Source organism: Vipera berus, assembly GCF_964194415.1.
Source record: "Vipera berus genome assembly, chromosome: 1".
Lineage (NCBI taxonomy): Eukaryota > Metazoa > Chordata > Lepidosauria > Squamata > Viperidae > Vipera > Vipera berus.
Window position 1 is genome coordinate 348,133,671 of NC_138202.1, and position 22,589 is coordinate 348,156,259.

The window sequence follows — 22,589 nt, forward strand, 5'->3', positions numbered from 1 at the left end:
CTTTCTTTGCCAGCATCTTTTTTTCCCCTCTCCTCTCGCTTTGTCGCCTAAAAGAGATCTCTCCTGCAGGCAACGAAAGCCGCTTACAGGCTTTGTGCTTTGGCCCCGCGTCCTCCGTGGGGAGAAGAAAAAGCATCCCTGTCTTAACTTTCCCTCCCTCCCTCTCTTCTCCTGTCCCCCCTCTCTCCCTCCCTCCCTCCCGCACCCCCGAATCATAATAATTTCGAAGTTTGTTACCCCTACTGAGGAAACACTTTTTTCCCCCCTCTCTCTCTCCGGGTCCCTCCGCCGAGAAATAAAGTTATCCTTTTTAAATTTCTACACACGTCCCTTTCTCTCTTTCTGTGTGCCTTTTCCTCCTGCAGTGCTTTAAAGAGAAAGACCCAGGAAAGCCGGACTGCCTCCCAGGGTTTCCTCTAGGTCAACTCTTTTATTATTGAAAAAGGACTTGAAGTATTTATTCAGAAGCCAGCAGCCTCCTCCTTCTCTGCCGCCCTCCCCCTCCCCCTCCCCCTCTCCTTTTTTTTTTTTTTTGGCTACCCCGGGACTTTGGAATTTCACCTTAGATTCTCCCCCTGACAAGCCAGTCCGACTGGAACACACAGCGACATTGGAGAACTTGGTCTTCTGCAGCGGCAAATCAATTCCAACCGCCTCCCCTCTTCCCTCCCCCCAACCAAGGGGGGTGGGTGGGTTGGTTTTTCCCCAAGGCCGGTAGCATCTAAGAAGCTTTGGAGGAGGTTGGCAGAGAGAAGACCTTTCCGGGACTCTCTGCAAAGGATGCTCCCTATTTAAACTTCCTTTCCAGCTCTTCCGGAGAGTCATGACTGTCTTTGCTTTCCAGCCTTGCAAGCCTTCGTCTCTGGAGCGGGAGCTCCGATTTAGTCTGCTTTTCCCCCCCTTGCCTGCCACCTGCCAGCACTTGTCGCTTTAAATAAGCCAACAGAGCAAACTGAGGGGAGACTTGCCAAAGAGGCAAGGATGAGGAAGCTTTCCTGGTCGCCAGTCTCCTCCTGAACGGCTCCATCCCAGGTTCTCCTCCAAGTTTGCCCTCCCCTTCTTCCAGTAATTGTCAAAGCAGCAGCGGCGGCGGCGGCGGCGGCTCCAGTTGCACGTGTCTCACTCATACTGGGAAGTTCTTGATGGCTTCTCTAAGGAGAGTGAAAGTCTTGCTGATCTTAAACTTGATTGCTGTGGCCGGCTTTGTCCTCTTCCTGGCCAAGTGCAGGCCCATTGCGATGAAGAACGGCGATGCTTTCCATGAAATTCATCCCAGAGCAGAGGTGGCCAACTTGACAGCCCACCCAGTCAATCCCATTCAAGATGCGGTGCTAAAGCGGTTGTCGCTTCTTGAGGACATTGTCTACCGGCAACTCAATGGTAGGTCTAATGTTTCTCTGAGAGGTTCACTCCTCTAGTAGTTCTCTTGTAGATTCCAACTGTTTTATTTTATTTTATTATTATTATTATTTGGAGGGGGGGAGCTTTGTAAGAAATGACTCTGATGACCAGATTGCATGTGAAGAGTCTGGGTCAACAAGTCCCACAGTTAGTGGCAAGCATGGAGAAGGTCTTGAATTCCATTACTTACCTCTCCAGTTGGAAAGATCTACAGTCAGGGAAAGAGTAGTATCAAATACTTCTTCCTGAGACCCTGCATAACTACTATGATGTGATTTAAGGCAGTGTCCAGTATGTTTAAGATTGGGGCTTACTGGTTAGCACACATTTTACAGATAGAAGGTTATGAGGTAGGGAAGGGACTTGGTGAAACATTTGCTCATTAGCGTAGAGTTAGAATGATCAGTCTTCTGAATAAATCCAATAGCTTCTCTCTGCTTGAATCCTCACCCCTGCCAAACCTAGTTACTAAATTAACTCTTTTTCTGGTGTGCACAATATATCATAGCATTATATCATAGCATAGGCTGGTTTGCACAATACACTAAGATACACACATCCTGACCTTTGATTTTACAAATGGAACCAAACGTTGTTTAATTGAGCCAGTTAAAGTTGCTGTGTGACTGCCCCCCCTCCCCAAATTAAATGTGGTGACGGTGTTATTTTCTAAGATCAGGTACTTTGCCATCTTCCATGCAGGATATTTTAAAGTCTGAATTTCAGAGTGTGAATTCCTGCATCTTGGCATCATCTGTTTTTGCAACATGATGGTGGCTGTTTTCATTGCACTTCTCCTGCGTGCTGCTTTTGCACCTGGCCAACATCTGGTGGGGTCCTCTGTGCACACAATGAACATACTGGTGTATGCGAAGTAGCATGGGGGGTGGGAGTGGAAATCAGGATGTTGCCTGCTTTTCCCATAGAGCTTAAAAAAGTGTTTCTCTCCATCTTCAAAGCTACCTATTATTTCAATTGTTGAAAGCTTTGGGGATCCGGATACCCTACTGGGTAAAGCCTCGATGTCATCTATGGATGAAAATAGAGTAGGAAGAATCTGTGGGGAGGTAATTGTGTTCTGTCCCTTCACCAAGTTGGAGATAAAGAAGAAGTTAGTTTTGAGGAGTGATTTATATCTAAACTCTTTCCTTGAGTGACTTCAATATAAGGATATTGACTTGAGGGAGGGCGTATTCTAAAATGCTAAAGCTGCAAGCTGACTGTGATGAGATTCAACCTAAGTAAATATACATTGTAATAAGCTGCAAGATTCTAAGAGGTGAATTACTGGGATTCCCATTGGCTGTGTTTGCACAATTTGCTTAATCAGGTCAGGTAAAAATCTAATTGCTGCATTCACATATCCAGCTTGGATTGATTAGTTTGATTAATAAGATTGTTTAAGATTGCTTTGTGAGAGAGAGGGAGGGAGGGAGGGAGGGAGAGAGAGAGAGAGAGAGAGAGAGAGAGAGAGAGAGAGAGAGAGAGAGAGAGAGAGAGAGAGAGAGAGAGAGAGAGAGAGAGATTTAATATGTTAGATGAGCTTAACCTGTTCTGTCCTTTGGGTGAACCCCAAAAAGGGCTAATCAGGGCATATGTATTATGTGAATGCAGCCATTAAATATGGATGATGTGCTTTGTTTAGGGCCACTTAGCACATCCTTCTGAGCTTGGAAATAACATACAAGTAGTAAGTATTAGATGTGGGGAGAATGCCTTGAGTTGCTATTTCTAAATCATTGGCCATGGAAAAACTATACTTTTAGAACAGATCTTGCAGCCTCCAATTACCCTTGATTTGTGAAGCCCACAGAATTTAAATATCTATGGAAATTCTCAGTCATACAGGTCATGGTTGACCCAAAGGTGCTTTTTCAAAAGGCAACTGGATTTTCTTTGTTTCATCTACCTAGATAGGACTACATCATGCAATTGGCCAAGGTTAGCACTTCAAATGGGTTTTCTCTCTCTGTGTGTGTGTGTGAACAGTCAAAGTCAACATATTGTAAACTTAACATAGTAAAAGCACTCATGAAAAGATAGAGGGTTGTGCTGCTTGATAGTTAACGGGATGAGCATTAATAGCCAAATTTTACATTCACAATGAAAGTAAATTCTGTGGGTCCCAAAGATGCTTTTCCAAAAGGCAACTGGACTTTCCTGTTTTCCCTTAAAGACTCTTCATTTTTCATGCAAGAAGCTTCTTCAGTTCTGAGTTCTTCGGCAAAATGTCTTCAAGGAAAACACAAGGAAAGTCCAGCTGCTTCTTGAAAAAGCAACTTTGGGATCCACAGAATTTACTTCCATTGTGAGCTGAAATTTGGCTATTAATGCTCATCCTGTTAACTATCAAGTAGTACAACTTTTTATCTTTTCATGGTTGCTTTTACTATTTTAATTTTAGAATATGTTGACTTTGACTGTTCACACATATATACACCACACACACACACACACCACACAAAACCATCCGAAATCCTAACCTTGGCCAATTGCATGATGCAGTCCTGTCTAGCTAGATGATATAGCCCCAACCATTGGAACTTGCTAATAAGTGAATACATGGGAAAAACTTTTGCGCCCAAAAGCAAGAGAAGTATTTTATGAGGTGCAACTGCGGAGTCCTTCCTATGAAAAAGGAAAAGATAAACATTTCCCCAAACATCAGAGAAGTGTTCTGTTGGCCAATGTTCATCTCCCCAACGAGGCACAAAGAAGGCTGCCTTATTTACACCATGGATCATTGGATTTCTAGCGGTTGCAGTCTTGTGATCTACATTAGCCACAATGTACCTGGGCTGTTAGGGTGCAGTATCAGATTGTCATAACAACTTCTTAAGTCTAAGTCATAAAACCAGCACAAGGCATTATGACTGCATTCACCCAGACTTTTGGTGAGAGAGAGAAGACCCCACACTTCATCATGCTTTATTTTTATTCACTTTATTTGAATCTCTTTGGTTGATAATTGTGAGGTGGCGTACAAGTTAAATTATTATTGGTTGATCACAAAATCAGCCAGGCTAGATTTGGCATTTTTATCCACCTATGTTGTTATTTGATGGTATTAAAGGTGCCGCCACTGGTTGTAAACTGTTCCAAATAAAGTTGTGTTTTGCAATTGACTCTTGGTGATTTTGTCAATGCCAATAATGTTCAAATGATGCTTCAAATATTTTGGGATTGCACCCAAGGACCCATTACTATTTGTATTATACTTGCTTTCGTTTGCCATGCTTTACTTCTATTTGCAGGTCTTTACATTTTGTGATTTTCTCCAGTTCTTTCCCTTCTATTCTGCGGTCTCCAGGTATTGCATTGTCCACCATCCAGGCTTTTTGTGTCTTTCCCATCAACAGTTATTAAATATGGGGTGTTGTGTGGCTAATGCTTGTCTTTTTGAATTCTAAAGTCCCAGAGCACTTTCGCTTTTTCATTTTCTTATAACACTGTTTATTTTCTACCAGTTCTTGCTTGCAGGCAACGGATATTATCATATAAATATACACAGGTGAAAACACTGTTGCCAGTTCTTTAGCTAGTGTTGGCCTTTGTATGCACTGAGTGCTTCCCAAGAACAAATATGTTGTAATGTATCAGTGTAGTATATGTGCGGATCCAAGCAGTGTGGCATTTTCATCACATTGGGGGATGCTGCAACAGTCATAAGTGTAAATGCCAGTCACAAATATTCTTTTCCAGTGCCATTGTAACATTGAATGTTGCTAAAAAAACAGTTGTGCAAGCCAAGGAGTGCCTTGTCATTAGCCTGGATTGTTGGACTAATAATGATTTAATACCAAAAGAGCTTGAAAGTACCAGGTTGCCTATGTAGAAACTGTGGTGGTGCAGTCGTTAGAATGCAGCGTTGCAGGCTGATTCTGCTCACTGCCAAGAGTTTGATCCTGACTGACTCAAGAGAGATTTTGCTTATACCGGATGGCAACCCTAGCTGAAATTGGCTGAAGAATTAAGCAGAATAGAATAGAATGCAGCTGGAAGGGACCTTGGAGGTCTTCTAGTCCAGCCCCCTGCTTAAGCAGGAGAACCTATACCATTTCAGACAAGTGACTATCTAGTCTGTTCTTGAAAACCTACAGTGATGGAGCACCCATGATTTCTGGAGGCAAGCTGTTCCACTGGTTAATTGTCCTCACTGTTAGGAAGTTCCTCCTTAATTCTAGGTTGCTTCTCTCTTTGGTCAGTTTCCAACCATTGTTTCTTGTCCTGCCCTCTAATGCTTTGGAGAATAATTTGAACCCCTCTTCTTTGTGGCAGCCCCTCAAATATTGGAATACTGCTATCATATCACCCCCATTTCTTCTTTTCTTTAGACTAGCCAAACCCAAGTCCTGCAACCATTCTTCATATGTTTTAATCTCTAGGCCAGGGGTAGGCAACCTCGGCTCTTTTATGACTCATGGACTTCAACTCCCAGAATTCCTGAGTCAGCATAGCTGACTCAGGAATTCTGGGAGTTGAAGTCCGTGAGTCATAAAAGAGCCGAGGTTGCCTACCCCTGCTCTAGGCCTTTGATCATTTTAGTTGCTCTTCTCTGAACACTGGACTTCAGTGATTCATTGCTGGATGATAGACCAAAGGAAATTTTGGACTATAGCATAAACTGAGAATCTGGGGGGGGGGAACCCCTGAAAGAATGCAGTGGCAAATTAGTTTTCATACTGTTGCCAAGAAACCTTCATGACATCATCAAATCTAGAAGTTGACTTGAAGGACATTTATCTTCTGACTTTTAATAAACTCTCCCCTGGTTCAGTGTAGGAGCCTGTCTTTAAATCAACTGTGGTGTCTCCCTTGGCATAAGTACATGATTAACTTCACTCACATTGGTGGAAAAAAAGCCAGCAAGGTGAGCTATCTAAGCCAGAATTGTCGTCTTTGTTGGTGATTCTGTGCAGCCACGGCTTTTTACGAGAGGCAGCTTACAGAGAAGAAGGCAAGCACAAATGAAATGGTTTGGCGAGAGTTAGAAAGTTACACACTGCATTTACCTAAATGATGTAGCGTGCTGAGTGGTGCAATTTTGAGATGCAGAAGCCCATCATAATAGCCCTCAGACCGGTAATAAAGATCTCTCTATTAAATTGACAGGGTACAGTTGTAAATCTATACATCGTGTTCTGGCTTAAGGTCTACAGAACACGGTGTTGTTTTTCCCCCCAGATTGTGCAGGGTCAGCTTGGAAAAGCCACTGAGTTTTAGATAACTATCTCCAGAATTGAACTGTAACCTTCATCTTTTAGTTTGTAAGGCAAACCATCTCAGAGAGTAATGCCACTTTTCAAACTATCAGTACAGGCAGTCCTCAACTTACGACAGTTCATTTAGTGAGCGTTCAAAGTTACAACAGCACTCAAAAAAATGACTTAGGATTGTTTTCACACTTATGGCTGTTGCAACATCTCCATGGTGGTGTGATCAAAATTCAGATGCTTGGCAACTGACTCATATTTATGACAGGGGGGCGGGGATGTGATCCCCTTTTGCAGTCTTCTGGCAAGCAAAGTCAATGGGGAAGCCAGATTCACTTAACAACCATGTTACTAACTTACCAATTGTGGTGATTGACTTGCAGTGGCAAGAAATGGGGCAAAATGGGGCAAAATTCAATTAACTGCCTTGCTTAGCAATGGAAATTTGGGGCTCAGTTGTGATCATAGGACAAGGGCTACCTATATAAATTAGGAATCCCATCAAAGAAAAGAAAATGGGAATTTCAGGAGTTGCCTAGTAAATTTGCATTACTCTATCAACAGTAATCACATTTGAAAGCTTAATTGTTTCATTTGTCTCATAGCCAGGAGGATGCATTACAGATAGTCCTCGACTGAAACCATTTGTTTAGAGCAGGGGTAGGCAACCTTGGCTCTTTTATGACTCGTGGACTTCAACTCCCAGAATTCCTGAGTCAGCTGACTCAGGAATTCTGGGAGTTGAAGTCCACGAGTCATAAAAGAGTCAAGGTTGCCTACCCCTGGTTTAGAGACACTCTGAAGTTACAACAGCACTGAAAAAAGTGACTTACAACTGTCCTCTCACAACTGTTGCAACATCCCCACAGACACAGGATCAAAATCTGGATGCTTTTTCATGTATTTATGACAGTTGCAGCATCCTGGGGTCATGTGATCACTACAGGTCATCCTCGACTTAACAACAGTCAGTTTAGTGACCATTCAAAGTTACAACAGTATTGAAAAAAGCGACTTATGACCAGTTTTCACACTTAATGACCATTGCAGCATCCCCACAGTCACGAGATCAAAATTCAGACACTTGGCAACCGGTTCGCATTTATGACCGTTGCAGTGTCCCAGGGTCATGTTATCACCTTTTTGCGATCTTCTGAGAAGCAAATTCAATGGGGGAGGCCATATTAACTTAACAACTGTGTTCATAGGTTGAAAGACTCTGCTCCTGTGGCTCTGGAGAGGTGGAGACCATTGGACACATATTCCTTCGATGTTCCTTCTACAGAGCCATTTGGAAAAACCATATCCTCCCCATAATTGATAGGTATCCTGGTCATTTGGAAAGTATTTATCTCCAGTGGCTGCTTAAGGACGAGCAGGCAATGATTTATTTATTTATTTTATTTATTTAATTAAATTTTTATACCGCCCTATTCCCGAAGGACTCAGGGCGGTTTACAGGGCAACATAAAATATGATATAAAAATAGTATAAATTAAAATAGATTAAATTACATAAGCCCAACAATTAAAACAATATTAAAAGCTAAAACCCCTTCAGTCCAGGCCTGATAGATCAAAAAAACAAGTTTTCAGATCCCGGCGAAATGTACGCAGATCGGGGGCGGTCCGAAGTTCCACCGGTAAATCATTCCAAAGGGCAGGCACGCCCACAGAGAATGCCCTCCCCCTGGGGATCACCCGCCGGCACTCCTTAACCGTCGGCACCCTGAGAAGGCCCTACCTGTGGGAGCGCACAGGACGATGGGAAGTTGATGCCGGCAGCAGGTGTTCCCTTAGATAATCACGGCACAGGTGGCTAGTTTCTGCGCAGCAGCATTGGGGATTCACCAGAAACATACATAAATATTTGAGATCTTTTAAAATAATCTCTCATAATTGATTTTATTACGTGTTTTTTTTATTCAGCATTAGACTATACTCAATGTATTTTGATTGTCAAGTCAGTGTGATTCAGTTTTTCTGAAGGTAGCTAGTTTTTGTTATGCTGTCTGTAAAACTAGGCAGACCTTGGTCACCCATTGATTGCATCATTGATTGCAATATATTGCTATGTCTTCTTGTGTTTGGGTCTGTTTAGTTTTCTTTTATTCGAATGTTTAATTGGTGTGTTGGCCTTTGGCTGTAATAATAACAGCTGCAGTGATGCACTTAAGAACTGTGGCAAGAAAGGTCCTAAAATGGGGCAAACTCACTTAATAAATGTCTCACTTAACAGCAGAAATTTTGGATTCAATTGTGGTCATAGGTCAGGTCAGAATTCCTGAGCCAGCCATGCTGAGGGGAAAGGGAAAGGTTTCCAAGCTGAGCCATGGTGGCTCAGGAATTCTGGGACTTGAAGTCCACGAGTCATAAAAGAGCCAAGGTTCCCTACCCCCTGGTCTAGGAGATGCCAATGATCTCATTTGAACTCTCGTGAATTTTCAGATGAGAAGATTGGAGCCTACCTTAGAAGATTGTGTGTGGGGGTTGTTTGTGTGTGTGTGTCTGTGTGTGGCTCAGTGGGTTAAGACGCTGAGCTTGTCGATCAGAAGGTCGGCAGTTTGGCGGGTTGAATCCCGAGTGCCGCGTAGCAGAGTGAGCACCTGTTACTCGTCCCAGCTTCTGCCAACCTAGCAGTTCGAAAGCACGTAAAAATGCAAGTAGAAAAATAGGGACCACTATGGTGGGAAGGTAACAGCGTTCTGTGCGCCTTTGGCATCTAGTCATGCCGGCCACATGACCATGGAGACGTCCTCGGACAAAGCGCTGGCTCTTCGGCTTTGAAACGGAGATGAGCACCAGCCCCTAGAGTCGAAAATGACTAGCATGCATGTGCAGGGGAACCTTTACTTTTACCTTTTATGTATAAGAACCCTAAAATTGCTTGAAACTGGCACTCCCGTGAGATTCTGACCATTTAAAAAAGATACTCTGCTTGATTTTAGGGGTGTGCATGCCATTATTGGTATTCCTCGGCTTGCAAGCATTTGTTTAGTGACCATTCAAAATTATGGCAACACTGAGAAAAGTGACTTATGACAATGTTTCACACTTACGACCATTGCAGCACCCCCTTGGTCACATGAACAAAATTTGGCGCTTGGCAACTGACTCCTATTTAGGACTGTTGCAGTGTCCCGGGGTCATGTGATCATCTTTCTGACAAGCAAAGAAAATGGAGAAGCCAGATTCACGTAAGAATTGTGTTACTCAGGAATTCTGGGAGTTGAAGTCCATGAGTCATAAAAGAGCCAAGCTTGCCTACCCCTGTCATAGGTCAAGGACTACCTCTATTTGTAGCCTTCCCAGATGGTTTCCGGCATGTAAAGTTAATGGGGGAAGCCAGCTTTGCTTAGTGACAACTTAAAAACTGCAGTGATTAACTTAATAACCGTGGTGAAAAAAGGTTGTAAAATCAGGTTGGATTCACTTAACAACTGCCCTGCTTTGCAGTGGAAATTCTGGCCTCAGTTGTGGCTGTAATTAGTAGACTACCTCTAAACTCCCTACAACTCCAACAGAGAGCCTCTTGGCTCCTAATCTACAGAAAGACAGGTTGCTCTGCTTCTTTGTGATTTCTTTTCATGATTGCTTATGGACCAAAATGCCCTTTTCTCTTCTAGGAAGAGATTCAGCATGGCCTCTGGCTTTCTAGGAAGAACAGCTTCCTGCAGGTAGCCAAGGAACGGGGGACTGCAAACTCACTACCCACAACCACACTAGCTATAGTTGAGGGGTTGGCCAATACTGTATTTAATTGGGACAAGAGGAACAAGTCTGGGTTCACAAATTACTGTAACAGAGTGAGGTTGAGGTTGCTGTCTGCTCTTTTCAAAGTAGCTGCAGTCATTCAGACTAACTTTCTCGCTCCCTCCAGCATCCATCCATTCCTTCAGAACTGTCCTACCAGAAACCTAAGCTAGTCCTCCAGCTGCTTGTGATAATTAAGCCACAACTTCCCTGACATTTTCATGGATGTGCTGACATCCAGAGCCAGCCTCACCCCATCCAGGCTTTTATTTTAGAAAACCAAATGATAACTTTATTGTCACTTTGAATGTGCACCAATCGGCATACATCAAAATGAAATTTCGTTGCATATAGCTCTCAAAGGGTCACCACCTCTGATATATGCTCCTTGTTCGGGGCCCACTCAAATTTCACATTGTCCATTTTAGTCTCTAGGGAGTGAACGATGGCAAACAGGACAGATAGAAATGGGGTTCCATGTGGATTAGCACTCAAGTTAGCTTGTATTCTGACAACCTCGCCTTCTTCCCTTTTTCTGACGCTGACTCTTCCACTCTTTCCTTAAAGAGGCCTTGCTTCTTTTCGCCCCTGGAGCACGCTGCTGCTGCCGCCACCAACTCCTCCAAAAGCCTCTCTCTCTTCCTCTGGGCCTGCCGACAGCCTCATCCAGTTCCTTCACTCCATAAGCTCCAGGTCCTCTCCTCCTCTGCCTCCTTTGGAAACAGCCCTGATTTACAATACAATCCATCACTGGGCCAGCAGTCAGATCTTGCTGCTGGTAGAACAAATTCAAACAGCACCGACTTTTTTTTTAATTTTTTTTTTATTAAGATTAAAAAAGGTAAAGTTTCCCCCTGCACATGCGTGCTAGTCGTTTCCGACTCTAGGGGCTGGTGCTCATCTCCGTTTCAAAGCCGAAGAGCCAGCGCTTGTCCGAGGACGTCTCCGTGGTCATGTGGCCGGCATGACTAGACGCCAAAGGCGCACGGAACGCTGTTACCTTCCCACCGTAGTGGTCCCTATTTTTCTACTTGCATTTTTACGTGCTTTCGAACTGCTAGGTTGGCAGAAGCTGGGACGAGTAACAGGCGCTCACTCTGTTGCGCGGCACTCGGGATTCGACCCGCCAAACTGCTGACCTTCTGATCGACAAGCTCAGCGTCCTAACCCACTGAGCCACCGCGTCCCTATCTTATTAAGATTACCATGTTATAAAATACATATGAAAATAAAAAGAGTAGGAAACTGAGGAAAGAAAGGGGAAAGAGAAATGTAGGATAAAGGGGAAAAGAAATTAAAAAGCATTAATATCTATGGAGAATCTCAATCATCCAGGTCATGGTTGTCCCAAAGGTGCTTTTTCCAAAAGGCAGCTGGATTTTCTTGTTCCCCCCCCCCTTGAAAATGCTTTGCTTCTCATCCAAGAAGCTTCTTCAGTTCTAATTGGCTGGTAGGGAAGGGAAAATCCAGTTGCCTTTTGGAAAATGCACTTTTGGGATAAAAAGCACTGACTTCCAACTTTTTTCAGCGTAGCAGAATGCTAGGTAAAACGACAGCTTCAGCTTTTTATTTTTATATGCTTAGCAAATACTAGCCATTTCTGTAACAACAACCTAATCAGCAAATCCCAAAGTCAAGATTTCCTATTTTTTTCCTGTCTGGAGCACAAAGTCTAGAAGCAATTTCTAAGTAGAAACAAAATTGGATATATTCTTTTCTTTGATCAAAATAGTTATTTTTGCCATCTCTGGAAAGCAAATGCTAAAAGAGAGTGGAGAGCAGTGTAGGTAGTAGGCAAGGTGATAAGCGAATGGCTTACAGATGAGGAAGTGGAGGCGACATGGCAGGTATTCCATGCAGAGAAGAAGACTTTCATTCAACTGCCAGGACCGCAAGTCATGGTGTGCAGCATATCTTGATGGAGCCCATCTTGGAGCTCTGCCGAGGGCTCAGTAGCAACTAGAAAAAGGAACAATTACATTGAAGTAGCACCTCATCCCAACTAATGTAAGAATACTTGGATGAAGGCCAAGCTGGTCTGTTACTTTAAAGACTTTTGAGAATTTTGTTTGAATTGAGTATTAGACTGAGTATAAAGGATTGAGTATTAACAACATATTTATCTGGCAACATCACTCTGCAAAGTCCTAGAAGGGTAGAGTTCTATTGTTGGGGAAGGGGTGTGCTATAATGAAGTGTTGTGTAGAGTTATGCTATGCCACACATAAGCCAATGGCTACACATATAGGTAAGGTCCTTTAATGAGTATTTGAAGTTACAGTGGACCTACCATGGGGCTACTTATGATCTGGTTTTCAGGTTGCTATGTTTGGCCTTGCAGCCACATGACTAAACTCCAGGTGCTTGGCATCACAGATGCATTTATAGTTATTTGCAGTATCCTGCAATCACATGAACATGTTTTACCACAGTTTTGCTGAAAACCAGCATGTCAAACATGTGGCCATAGCAAATCATTGGTTTGCTTAACAACTTGCAAAAAAAAAGTCATATAAAAATATAATTCCTTAATTTGGGCTAGAGTCAGGGCAACTGGATGGAGCTGAGCATTTACTGGCTGGATGCCCTTCCTGATGCCATGCAGAGTTCACAGCAGATATTTTGTCTTTGCGCTCTGCTGTTACCTAGGCTTGAACTCTCAACCTTCCAAGTGGGAGGCGAGCATCTTCCCTACTAGGTCACCACACCACTTTACTGTAGTACTTGGAAATGATCTTCCCCATCAGAACATTTCTTTAATGCCATATTGTAGTCTCGTCTCCATAGGACAGACCTGTCTCTCTCTTCACCCTTGCTCTCCTCTTCTCACAAGCTTCTGATGTTTGTATTTTATGTGAGATGCCTCAAGGCCATTGAATTAGCTGAGCTACAACTATAAAGTCAATGACCAAAAGCCTATAGTTGCTGTTTGTTTAAATAAGGTTTGAGCAGTCAGATCTCAATTATCAAGTAATTTGGAAGATTAGGCCAGGAAATGAGGAAATACTAGCAAAAGCGCAACTAAATGTTGATGTAGGAAGATATTTGGATAGGGAGGGAAAAGCTCTAAACATCCATTCTCATCCAGACATAGTCTCCACATTTGTAAATAGGTTAAATAAAGATTTTGCTCCTTCCAAATTCTCACTGTTGAAGCTGCTGATTCCTAGAGGTGTATAAATTGGTGTGATTTGATTGTAAGAATTGATGTGATTCAGATTTTCAAAATCAATTGCTTAATTTTATTTGGAAAACCAATTCAGTTAGAAAATAAAAAAGCCTTTATATACGGGAAATCCTCAACTTACAATCACACTTGAGCCCAACATTTTTGTTGCTAAATGAGACAGTTGTTAAATAAATTTTGCTCCATTTTATGACTTTTCCTGCCACAGTTGTTAAGCAAATCAGTGCAGTTGTTAAGTTAGTAACATGTGTTGTTAAATGCATCGAGTTCCCCCTTGATTTTGCTTGTCTGAAGGCCACAAAAGGGAACCACATGACCCCAGGACACTGCAACCATCATAAATACATGCCAGTTGCCCAGAGTTCAAGTCAAAGATTACCTGTACATATATATAGAGAGAGATGGTCCACACAACCAATTAGTGAGGTGTAAGATCCAGGCAGGAACAACATAACACTAAATGCTGTACAAGAACATCTGCACAGAATATGGGCTAGACCTTCCCAAGTCCAGATGGGAGATTCCACAGAAGGTTATGGAGAATAATAGGGCTAAGATCCTGTAGGGATTCCAGATCCAAACAAACAGGTAGATACTGGCTAATCAACTGGACATCATGTTAGTAGACAAGGACCAAAAGACAGGATGCTAGACATAACAGTGCCAAGTGACAACAGCATCAAGAAGGTGTATGAGAAGCTAGAGAAGTACTAGGCCCTGAAGGAGGAACTAGAGAAGTTGTGGAAAATAAAGACCAAAGTGGTCCCAGTGGTCAAGACTGTGACTCCTAAGCTGGAAGAGGAGCTCCAACAGATCCCAAAAACAACATAAGAACTCTCTGTCCAGATGAGTACAATGCTAGGACCAGCTAAGATCCTGCACAGAACCTTCAAACTTTGAGGTCTGTTGTAGAGGACCCAAGATTGAGGAAGACCACTCACAGGGGCGAGAAGGGATACTTTTCTGTCTGTTTAGCTAGCTAGGTGTCTCCATCCACCAAAGGCTATTCAATCCCTAGATTGAATTGAAGGCATTCAGTTTGATTAAACAACTAGATGTAAATCAAGAATCTGATTCAAGGAAGTGAATTAAGAAATTCTATTGAATTGAGGTGCATTTTTGCACCAATTTGCTAATTAGCTCCTCAAATCTCACACTTTTTTTTTCTACAGCTAGGAGATTTTTCTATTAAAATCTCAAGCAGTATAACACTTCTAAAGTGTAAAGAAGGAATTTTAAATCTGCCATTTGGATTGGACCATAGTTGGAAGCTATGAAGCCTCTAGGTGAGAATTCTAATTAAAACATTGACTTTGAAAAGACACAAAGTACAGGTATGTTTTTAAGTGTTCCTCACAGATTTGCAGATTGATATGTGGATCTCCACATGTTCTCTTGATAGCTTTTTCTTTGCAGAATTTAAAGGTAGCGCAGCTTTGGGTTATACAATCAACACCAATGATTGTCCCTTTTCCAAAAAAAAAAAAACAAACAAACTTCCTGTGAGCATAATATCTGAGTGTACTGTGAAAGAATTGGTCTGGAAAAGAGTCAAATCAGCATTTCAGGAAAGACTTCCCAATTGTGTGGCTCTTTTGATTTTGCAATTTTGTTTTCTGAAAACCTTTTTGCAAAGGGAAAATGGACTTAAAACTGCAAAAGAAGGAAATAACTGACTCACAACTGATTATTGACTATATTGTGGCAAAATATGAGGCAACCATTTTTTTTAAAGTGAACTGTTTTTCTAATCTCCTATTGAAGATTATTTATTTATTATTATTTGTTAATTTAATTTGTATACCACCCTTCTCCCGAAGGACTCAGGGCGGTGAACAGGGCAATAAATACTAAAATACAAAGTACAAAAATTAAGAAGAGATTAAACCATAATGCCCAATAAAACAGATAAATACATAAAAACATAATAAAATCCAAAAACCCATCAGACCAGGCCGGCTTGTTCAAATAAAAAGGTCTTCAGATCACGTCGGAAGGAGCGAAGGTCGGGGGCCATCCAGAGCTCTACCGGTAAACGGTTCCACAGATCAGGCGCACCCACAGAGAACGCCCTCCCCCTGGGGGCCACCAGTCAGCACTCTCTGATTGGTGGCACCCTGAGGAGGCCCTCTCTGTGGGAGCGGACTGGGCAGAGGGAAGTTGACCCCGGCAGCAGGTGCTCCCTAAGGTACTCTGGACCCATGCCATGTAGGGCTTTAAAGGTCATTACCAGCACCTTGAATCTCACCCGGAAGACAACTGGCAGCCAATGCAGCTCGCGGAGCAGAGGTGTAACATGGGAGTATAGGGAAACCCCCAACACAACTCTCGCGGCTGCATTCTGCACCAGTTGGAGCCTCCGAGTGGTCCTCAAGGGCAGCCCCATGTAGAGAGTGTTGCAGTAGTCTAACCGAGAGGTCACGAGCGCATGAGTGACTTTTTGCAAGGCATCCCGGTCTAGGTAGGGCCGCAACTGGCGCACCAGGCGAACCTGGGCGAAGGCCCCCCTAGTCACAGTTACTATATGATCTTCTAAAGAAAGCTGTGAGTCTAGGAGGACACCCAAGTTGCGAGCCCTATCTATGGGGGGTAAGGACTCACCCCCCATAGTAAGAGATGGAATAATCTGAGTTTCCCGAGATGCCGGTACGTACAGCCACTCAGTCTTGTCAGGGTTGAGCCGAAGCCTGTTCCTCCCCATCCAGACCCGAACCGCCTCCAGGCAACGAGACGTCACGTCGAGGGCATCACTGGGGTGGTTTGGGGTTGAAATGAAAAGCTGGGTATCATCAGCATACTGATGATACCCAACTCCAAAACCACGAATGATCTCACCCAGAGGCTTCATGTAGATGTTGAACAGGAGAGGCGAGAGGACCGACCCCTGAGGTACTCCACAAGCGAGAGGCCTCGAGGTCGACCTCTGTCCCCCTGCCAACACCGACTGCGAACGTCCCAGGAGGTAGGAGGAGAACCACTGAAGAACCGTGCCTCCCACTCCCAATCACCTGAGACGCCGCAGCAAGATACCATGGTTGATGGTATCAAAAGCCGCTGAGAGGTCTAATAGGACTAGGACAGAGGAACAACCCCTGTCCCGAGCCCTCCAGAGATCATTCACCAGAGCGACCAATGCCATCTCTGTGCTGTACCCGGGCCTGAAACCCGATTGGTACGGGTCTAGATAATCCGCTTCATCCAGGACGAAAGGGAGCTGATGCGCCACCACGCTCTCAACAACCTTCGCAAGAAAGCGAAGGTTGGAGACCGGACGAAAGTTGTTTAATACACCTGGGTCCAAGGCAGGCTTCTTGAGGAGAGGTCTCACCACCGCCTCCTTCAAGGCGGCGGGGAAACTACCCTCACTCAAAGATGCAGATATCACTGCCTGGAGCCAGCCTCGTGTCCCTTCCCGAGCTGCATAAATCAGCCAGGAAGGGCACGGATCCAATAAACAAGTGGTGGAGCTCAGCTTCCTCATAATCCTGTCCACTTCCTCCGGAGTCACAGGATCAAACTCCTCCCAGATAACATCGACAAGACCACCCATGTCCTGATCGTCAGACTCTGCCCAGTCGGAGTCCAAACCGGTCCGAATCCGAGCGATTTTGTCCGACAGATGTTGGCTAAACTCCTCGGCACGACCCTGCAAGGGATCCTCCCTCACCTCCTGGTTAAGGAGGGAGCGGGTCACCCTAAACAGGTGTTCTGTACCAGCCTGCTACCGGCCTTGCAGAAAGGCAACCCCTGTACAAACGGCAGAGGCTGGAAAGCGTCTGAGGCTGGAAAACGTCTGCCAAGTTTATTACACAAACAAACAACAAAACATGAAACAAGATACCGGAGCTTTGATCCTCAAACGGAGCGGTTGCTTTCAGCAACCAGCCCTTCCCCAAACACTCCCTTTATTAGAGTTCAGGGCGTGGCCTCCCTGTGCCTCCTTCCGAGAAGTCCCACAGCCTTTCTCTGCTTGCTCCTGCTTGACTGCCTCCTGCGTCGGGCGTCCTTGAACAGGGCCAGCTGTGGGTCATCATCATCCGCACTGTCGGGCTCACGCAGCTGAGTCTCCACCAAGTAAGAGGGCCCTGGCTGGGGGCTCTGCGAAGCCTCCAAGCCATCATCAGCAAGTTCGTCTTCAACACCCTCCTCCTCCCCCTCGTCTGAGTCATCCGAGTCATCCGACCCGGCTGCCGGACCCACAGGCTGACCCTGAATCACAACAACAGGGCGGCCGGGCAATTATCTGCGGACGCGATGAGGGTAGCGAAGTAATTAAACCTCGCCATCCTCATCACCGTGAGATAAGACCTGGTAAAGGATCTTAGTCGCAATCGGTGATATTCAGACCGGCTGGATCTCCAACAGCTCTCTAGGCCCCGTCTCCGACGCTTCATCTCCCGGAGCTCCGCAGAAAACCATGGAGCCCACTGGGATCTGCAGATAATTGAGGTGAGATTTAATGCAGGTGGAATTGCTAATCGGGCTCAATCTGATCCAAACCATCCAATTGTTTCAACTAGGATCCTCAAGTTAGTTTGTTTGGGATGTTCAAGTCAGTGCAATTCTGTGAATTATGCTGGATTATAAAACAAATAAATGGATGAGCCAAAAGATGTCTGAAGAAGTTCAACTTGAATTGAATGTATCCATTTGGGCAGTTTGGATTTAGAGACTTAATCTTGTTTGGACCTTCAGTTGAATTGCTATCTAATAGAAGCCCAGACTGAATATTCACGCACCCTTACTAGTTAACTCTCCAGCATTCAGAGCTCTCTCTCTCTCTGTCTCTCTCTCTCTGTCTCTCTCTCTCTCTCTGTCTCTGTCTCTCTCTCTTTCTCCTCTCCTCTCCTTTGTCTGTCTGTCTGTCTGTCTGTCTATCTATCTATCTATCTATCTATCTATCTATCTATCTATCTATCTATCTATCTATCATCATTTATTTCCATCCATCCCTCCCTCCCTCCCTCTCTCTCTCTCTCTCTCTCTCTCTCTATCATTTATTTCCATCCATCCATCCATCCATCCATCCATCCATCCATCCATCCATCCAATTCAGATACATGAGTTGTGAATAGTTGAGTTTGTATGATACCAAAATATGGTGCTGTATGATCTTGAAGGCTGATACAGGAACATTCCCTAACTAGAGAGGCAGTGCCCCTGTGACTCTGGACATACAGAACCAACATAGGTGATGGTCCTCCAAGTGTGTGCATTACAGAGATATTCCTAGTAGCCTCATCTCACCAATACTGTATAAATACCCAGGGCACACAGCACAGTGTTGTGTTTCCCTGATGCTTGCAGACACTAAACCTGCCACAACATAGAATCTTGCCATGTTTTGCACAGCAGCAATTAAAATCAATCAGAGGATGACCCGTGCCTCAAACTAGTCTTAATGAGCATCTAACATAAGTGCCTTATGTTGTGATAGATTAGCTAACCATGTATTAACTTTTATATATATATATATATATATATATATATATATATATATATATATATATATATATATATATATATATATATTATATATATACATATATATATTTCCTTTTTATGGTTTTGTTTTAAATTGTTTTTATATTCATGTTTTTGTTTTTTTAAAATGTTTTTTTAACCTAGTGTATTTTATAATTTTTAGCTTTTAAAATTAATTATTTTATTTTTCTTATGCTGGTCTATGACTGCAATAAAGATTTTGATTATATGATTTATAGCTGGTTTTCCCCCTCCCCACAGGGAATCCTCCCCCATTTCAATGACTGGGAAGTCGGCCTTGAGCTCCTGCTTTTTTTTTCTTCTTTTAAGCATCTGCTTTATTTCTGAAGTACAAAAACTCACTTGAGTTACCCCAAGACATGCCTGAAGAAGAATAAATTGCCAAGTCCTGCCCACCCCTGTTTTGCACCACTGCACATATTTCTATCTTGCTTTTATTTGTTTTATATTCGATGCTCCTCTCTGGAACGCCATTGTTAAACCCTGGCAACCAAACAAAGCGAAGTATTAATAAAATGCCACAATTACGTTTTTTCAGGAAAAAGCTGGGAACAATCTCCATTATACCAAGGGGTGGTGGTGGTTTCAACCTGGTGAATGTACAGGGATTTCATAAAAGATATTCAGCCCGAAATGCAGGGTTTGGCTTTTAATTAAAGTAGAAAACCATTTCTCTTGCTTTATCCTGATTATTCTTTGATTTCCTCATCCTCCCACTTTCTTGGAGTCAGGAGATTCACAGTATATGTTTGTTTGTTTGTATCCCACCTTTATTATTTTTGCAAATAACGCAAGGCGACAAATATCCAACACACTTTCATCTTCCTATTTTCCCCACAGCAAAAACTCTGTGAGGTGAGTTGGGTTGAAAAAGAGAGAGTCACGGGCCCAAAGCCACCCAGCCAGCTTTCATGGCTAAGCTGGACCTTGAACTCATGGTCTCTTGTCTCTGGCTTTCTAGCCTGGTGACTTCAGCACTAGACCAAAGTGGTGGACCAAAGGCTAGTTTAATTCTCAAAGGTTTTTCAAAATTTGGCTCTGAATCCCACTTTCTCTCTCTCCCCACCCCTCTCTCTCCATCATCTATCTCTATTTCTCCATACATATTCATTGATCTCTCTCTCTTTCTCTCTCTTTCTCTTTCTCTCTCTCTCCATCATCTATCTCTATTTCTCCATACATATTCATTGATCTCTCTCTCTCTTTCTCTCTCTCTTTCTCTCTCTCTCTCTCGATACAGCCAAGGATGTCCATTGGATATAGTTAAATAAAGATGGCATTTAATAGTTTGGTAAAAGTTCTGCTTGTTTTTTTTTTAAATGTCCTTCACGCATAAAAAAACCCCAAGTGGAGTGTTGACGATATCAGGGCTTTTCAACCTTTTCACCCATTGTACCACTTTTAGGATATGGCAACATCCGAGTACCACCAGTCGCCTAGCAAGGTGTCAAAAACTTGATGACAAAAAAAAAGAAGGAAAAAAGTGATGAAGTACAGGTAGTCCTCGACTTACAACAGTTCGCTTAGTGACTGTTCGAAGTTACAATGGCACTGAAAAAAGTGCCCCCCCAAGACACAGCCAAGCAAGACACCTGCCTGCCCACCCGGCAGCGCTCTTCCTCCTGTCCGAGGTTTTCATTGTTGTGAGCATTTCTGTTGAAGATTGGCAGCGGGGGTGGGGTGGGGTGTGTTTGGTTTTTATCCCTCCCCCCTCTGCTGGGTGGTTGCAGCAGGTTTTGGTCACTTCACATGACCCTGGGACACTGTGACCATCATAAATATGAATCAGTTGCCAAGCATCTAAATGTAAATCACAAGACCCTGGAGATGCTGCAACATTCCAGCTGATCGGCGCTTCTTCTGGGCTCATCAAAAGCACTGGGATCAGCACCGAGCTCCAGATGGAGCCTGGCGCTGATCCTCGTGCTTCCGCTGAGCCCTGACAGCCCTGCAGCTCCAGCCATCTGTTGCTCAGGCTTGTGCGGTGCTACCACTGGTTCAGCTCATTCCCCTCTCCTGCTACCACTTTTCTAGGATGGTTGTGTACCACCTGCCAGGTGCCAATGTACCACAGGTGGTACCTGTACCACTGGTTGAAAAGCCCTGGACTACATTGTCGCAATGACCATCTTCATTTTTTCAACCGCATCCTGCAGATGGCTCTGCATAGAGCAGAAAGGAGACCTTATTAAAAACAGAGATAGGGATGCTAAGTAATTTCATTTCAACTGAATGAAATTTAAATCATTTTTTGGCTAGCCCCAACCAACTCAAGGATGGTGGCTCCAGCTACGCCCCCTCCCACCAATGTTCATGTTCCTTCAAATATCCCACTTCCTTGCTTGTAGCTAATTTGGTACTGTTCAAAGTTCCAATAAATCAACTTTTAAGGGGTACTTACAACCCAGATTTTAATTTCTGATGGTCAGCCCCCCCCCTGCAGTCACATGACCGCATTTCAGACACTTGGTTTTTATGACCATTTGCAACGTCTCATAGATAGCTGGCTGCATTTTGCAATGTTTTTGCCAAAATAAAACCCTGGCAATTAGGGCTCCTTAGTTATTCTTTGAGCTTGGTTGCTTTCTTGCAGACGTTTCATTACCCAAACTAGATAACATCATCAGTGCTAGCCAGTTTGAGTAATGAAATGTCTGCAAGAAAACAACCAAGCTCAGAGAGCACCAAGGACTCCTCATTTCGATTCTGAGCTACAAATATTCTCCTTCATTGGGAACCATTTCTGCTTTTCAGCAAAACTATACCCATAGCAAGGCTTTGGTTCATTGAATTCACTTAATGACCCTGGATTCACTTAATGACTGCCGCAAAAACAATCCTAACATTGATTCATTGATTCCAACCCATTTTATGACTGTCATGAGTTACAGCCACGATAGGTAGGGTCCATGATGGCCGTAACGTGAGGACTACCTGTACAGTTCTCCTTTTTCAAAGCCAGCGAAGTCAGTCTGTTACCCTGATTCTCTGGGGGACAATTGTTTTACTTTTGACAATTGTTCAGTTTTTCCTACTCCCGTGCTTTCAAGCCCAGTTTATTGTGGTTGAGGTACTGTCAGATTTCATGCTGCTGCTGTTCAGCAAAACTGTGAGGCCTAGCGAAATAAAATGGATGCTTGGTTCATCCAGATGGCTTAAAGCTTAAGCTTACATTCTTGAATGCAGGATGAATGGAAGAATCAGCTAACATACTTAAAATCTGTGCGTAACAGCAGAACTTAATGGCCACTTACAGGTTAAACCGAAACCATGGTTAGATTTCTTTATTTTTAACACCTCTACTTTAAGAATTAGCATCCTTCTAAAATGAGTCAGACTAAGACTATAACAAGTAACTAAATAAATGCACAGTGTGTCAGAAGGATGACTAAAACATGGAAACCACGTGATACAAATTAAACCTTCATAAAGACTGTAACACAAAGAGCATCTATTTAGATATACTCCTCCATATGCAACATCCCACCTTTTCCCCAAAAGTTTCACAACAATCTCATTTAAACAGTAACT

The 22,589-nt window shown here is 43.5% G+C and overlaps 1 protein-coding gene across 1 annotated transcript in view; it reads left to right on the top strand.

The window, feature by feature from the left end:
• Positions 1-1,142: 1,142 nt before the first annotated feature.
• The window catches only part of GALNT17 (polypeptide N-acetylgalactosaminyltransferase 17), a gene marked incomplete at its 5' end in the record, with an annotated part of 307,617 nt that continues 286,170 nt past the window's right edge, over positions 1,143-22,589 (top strand). Inside the window, one exon of the mRNA XM_081333857.1 lies at positions 1,143-1,380. Coding sequence (XP_081189983.1) covers positions 1,143-1,380 — 238 coding nt within the window. The remainder of the gene's footprint in view (positions 1,381-22,589) is intronic.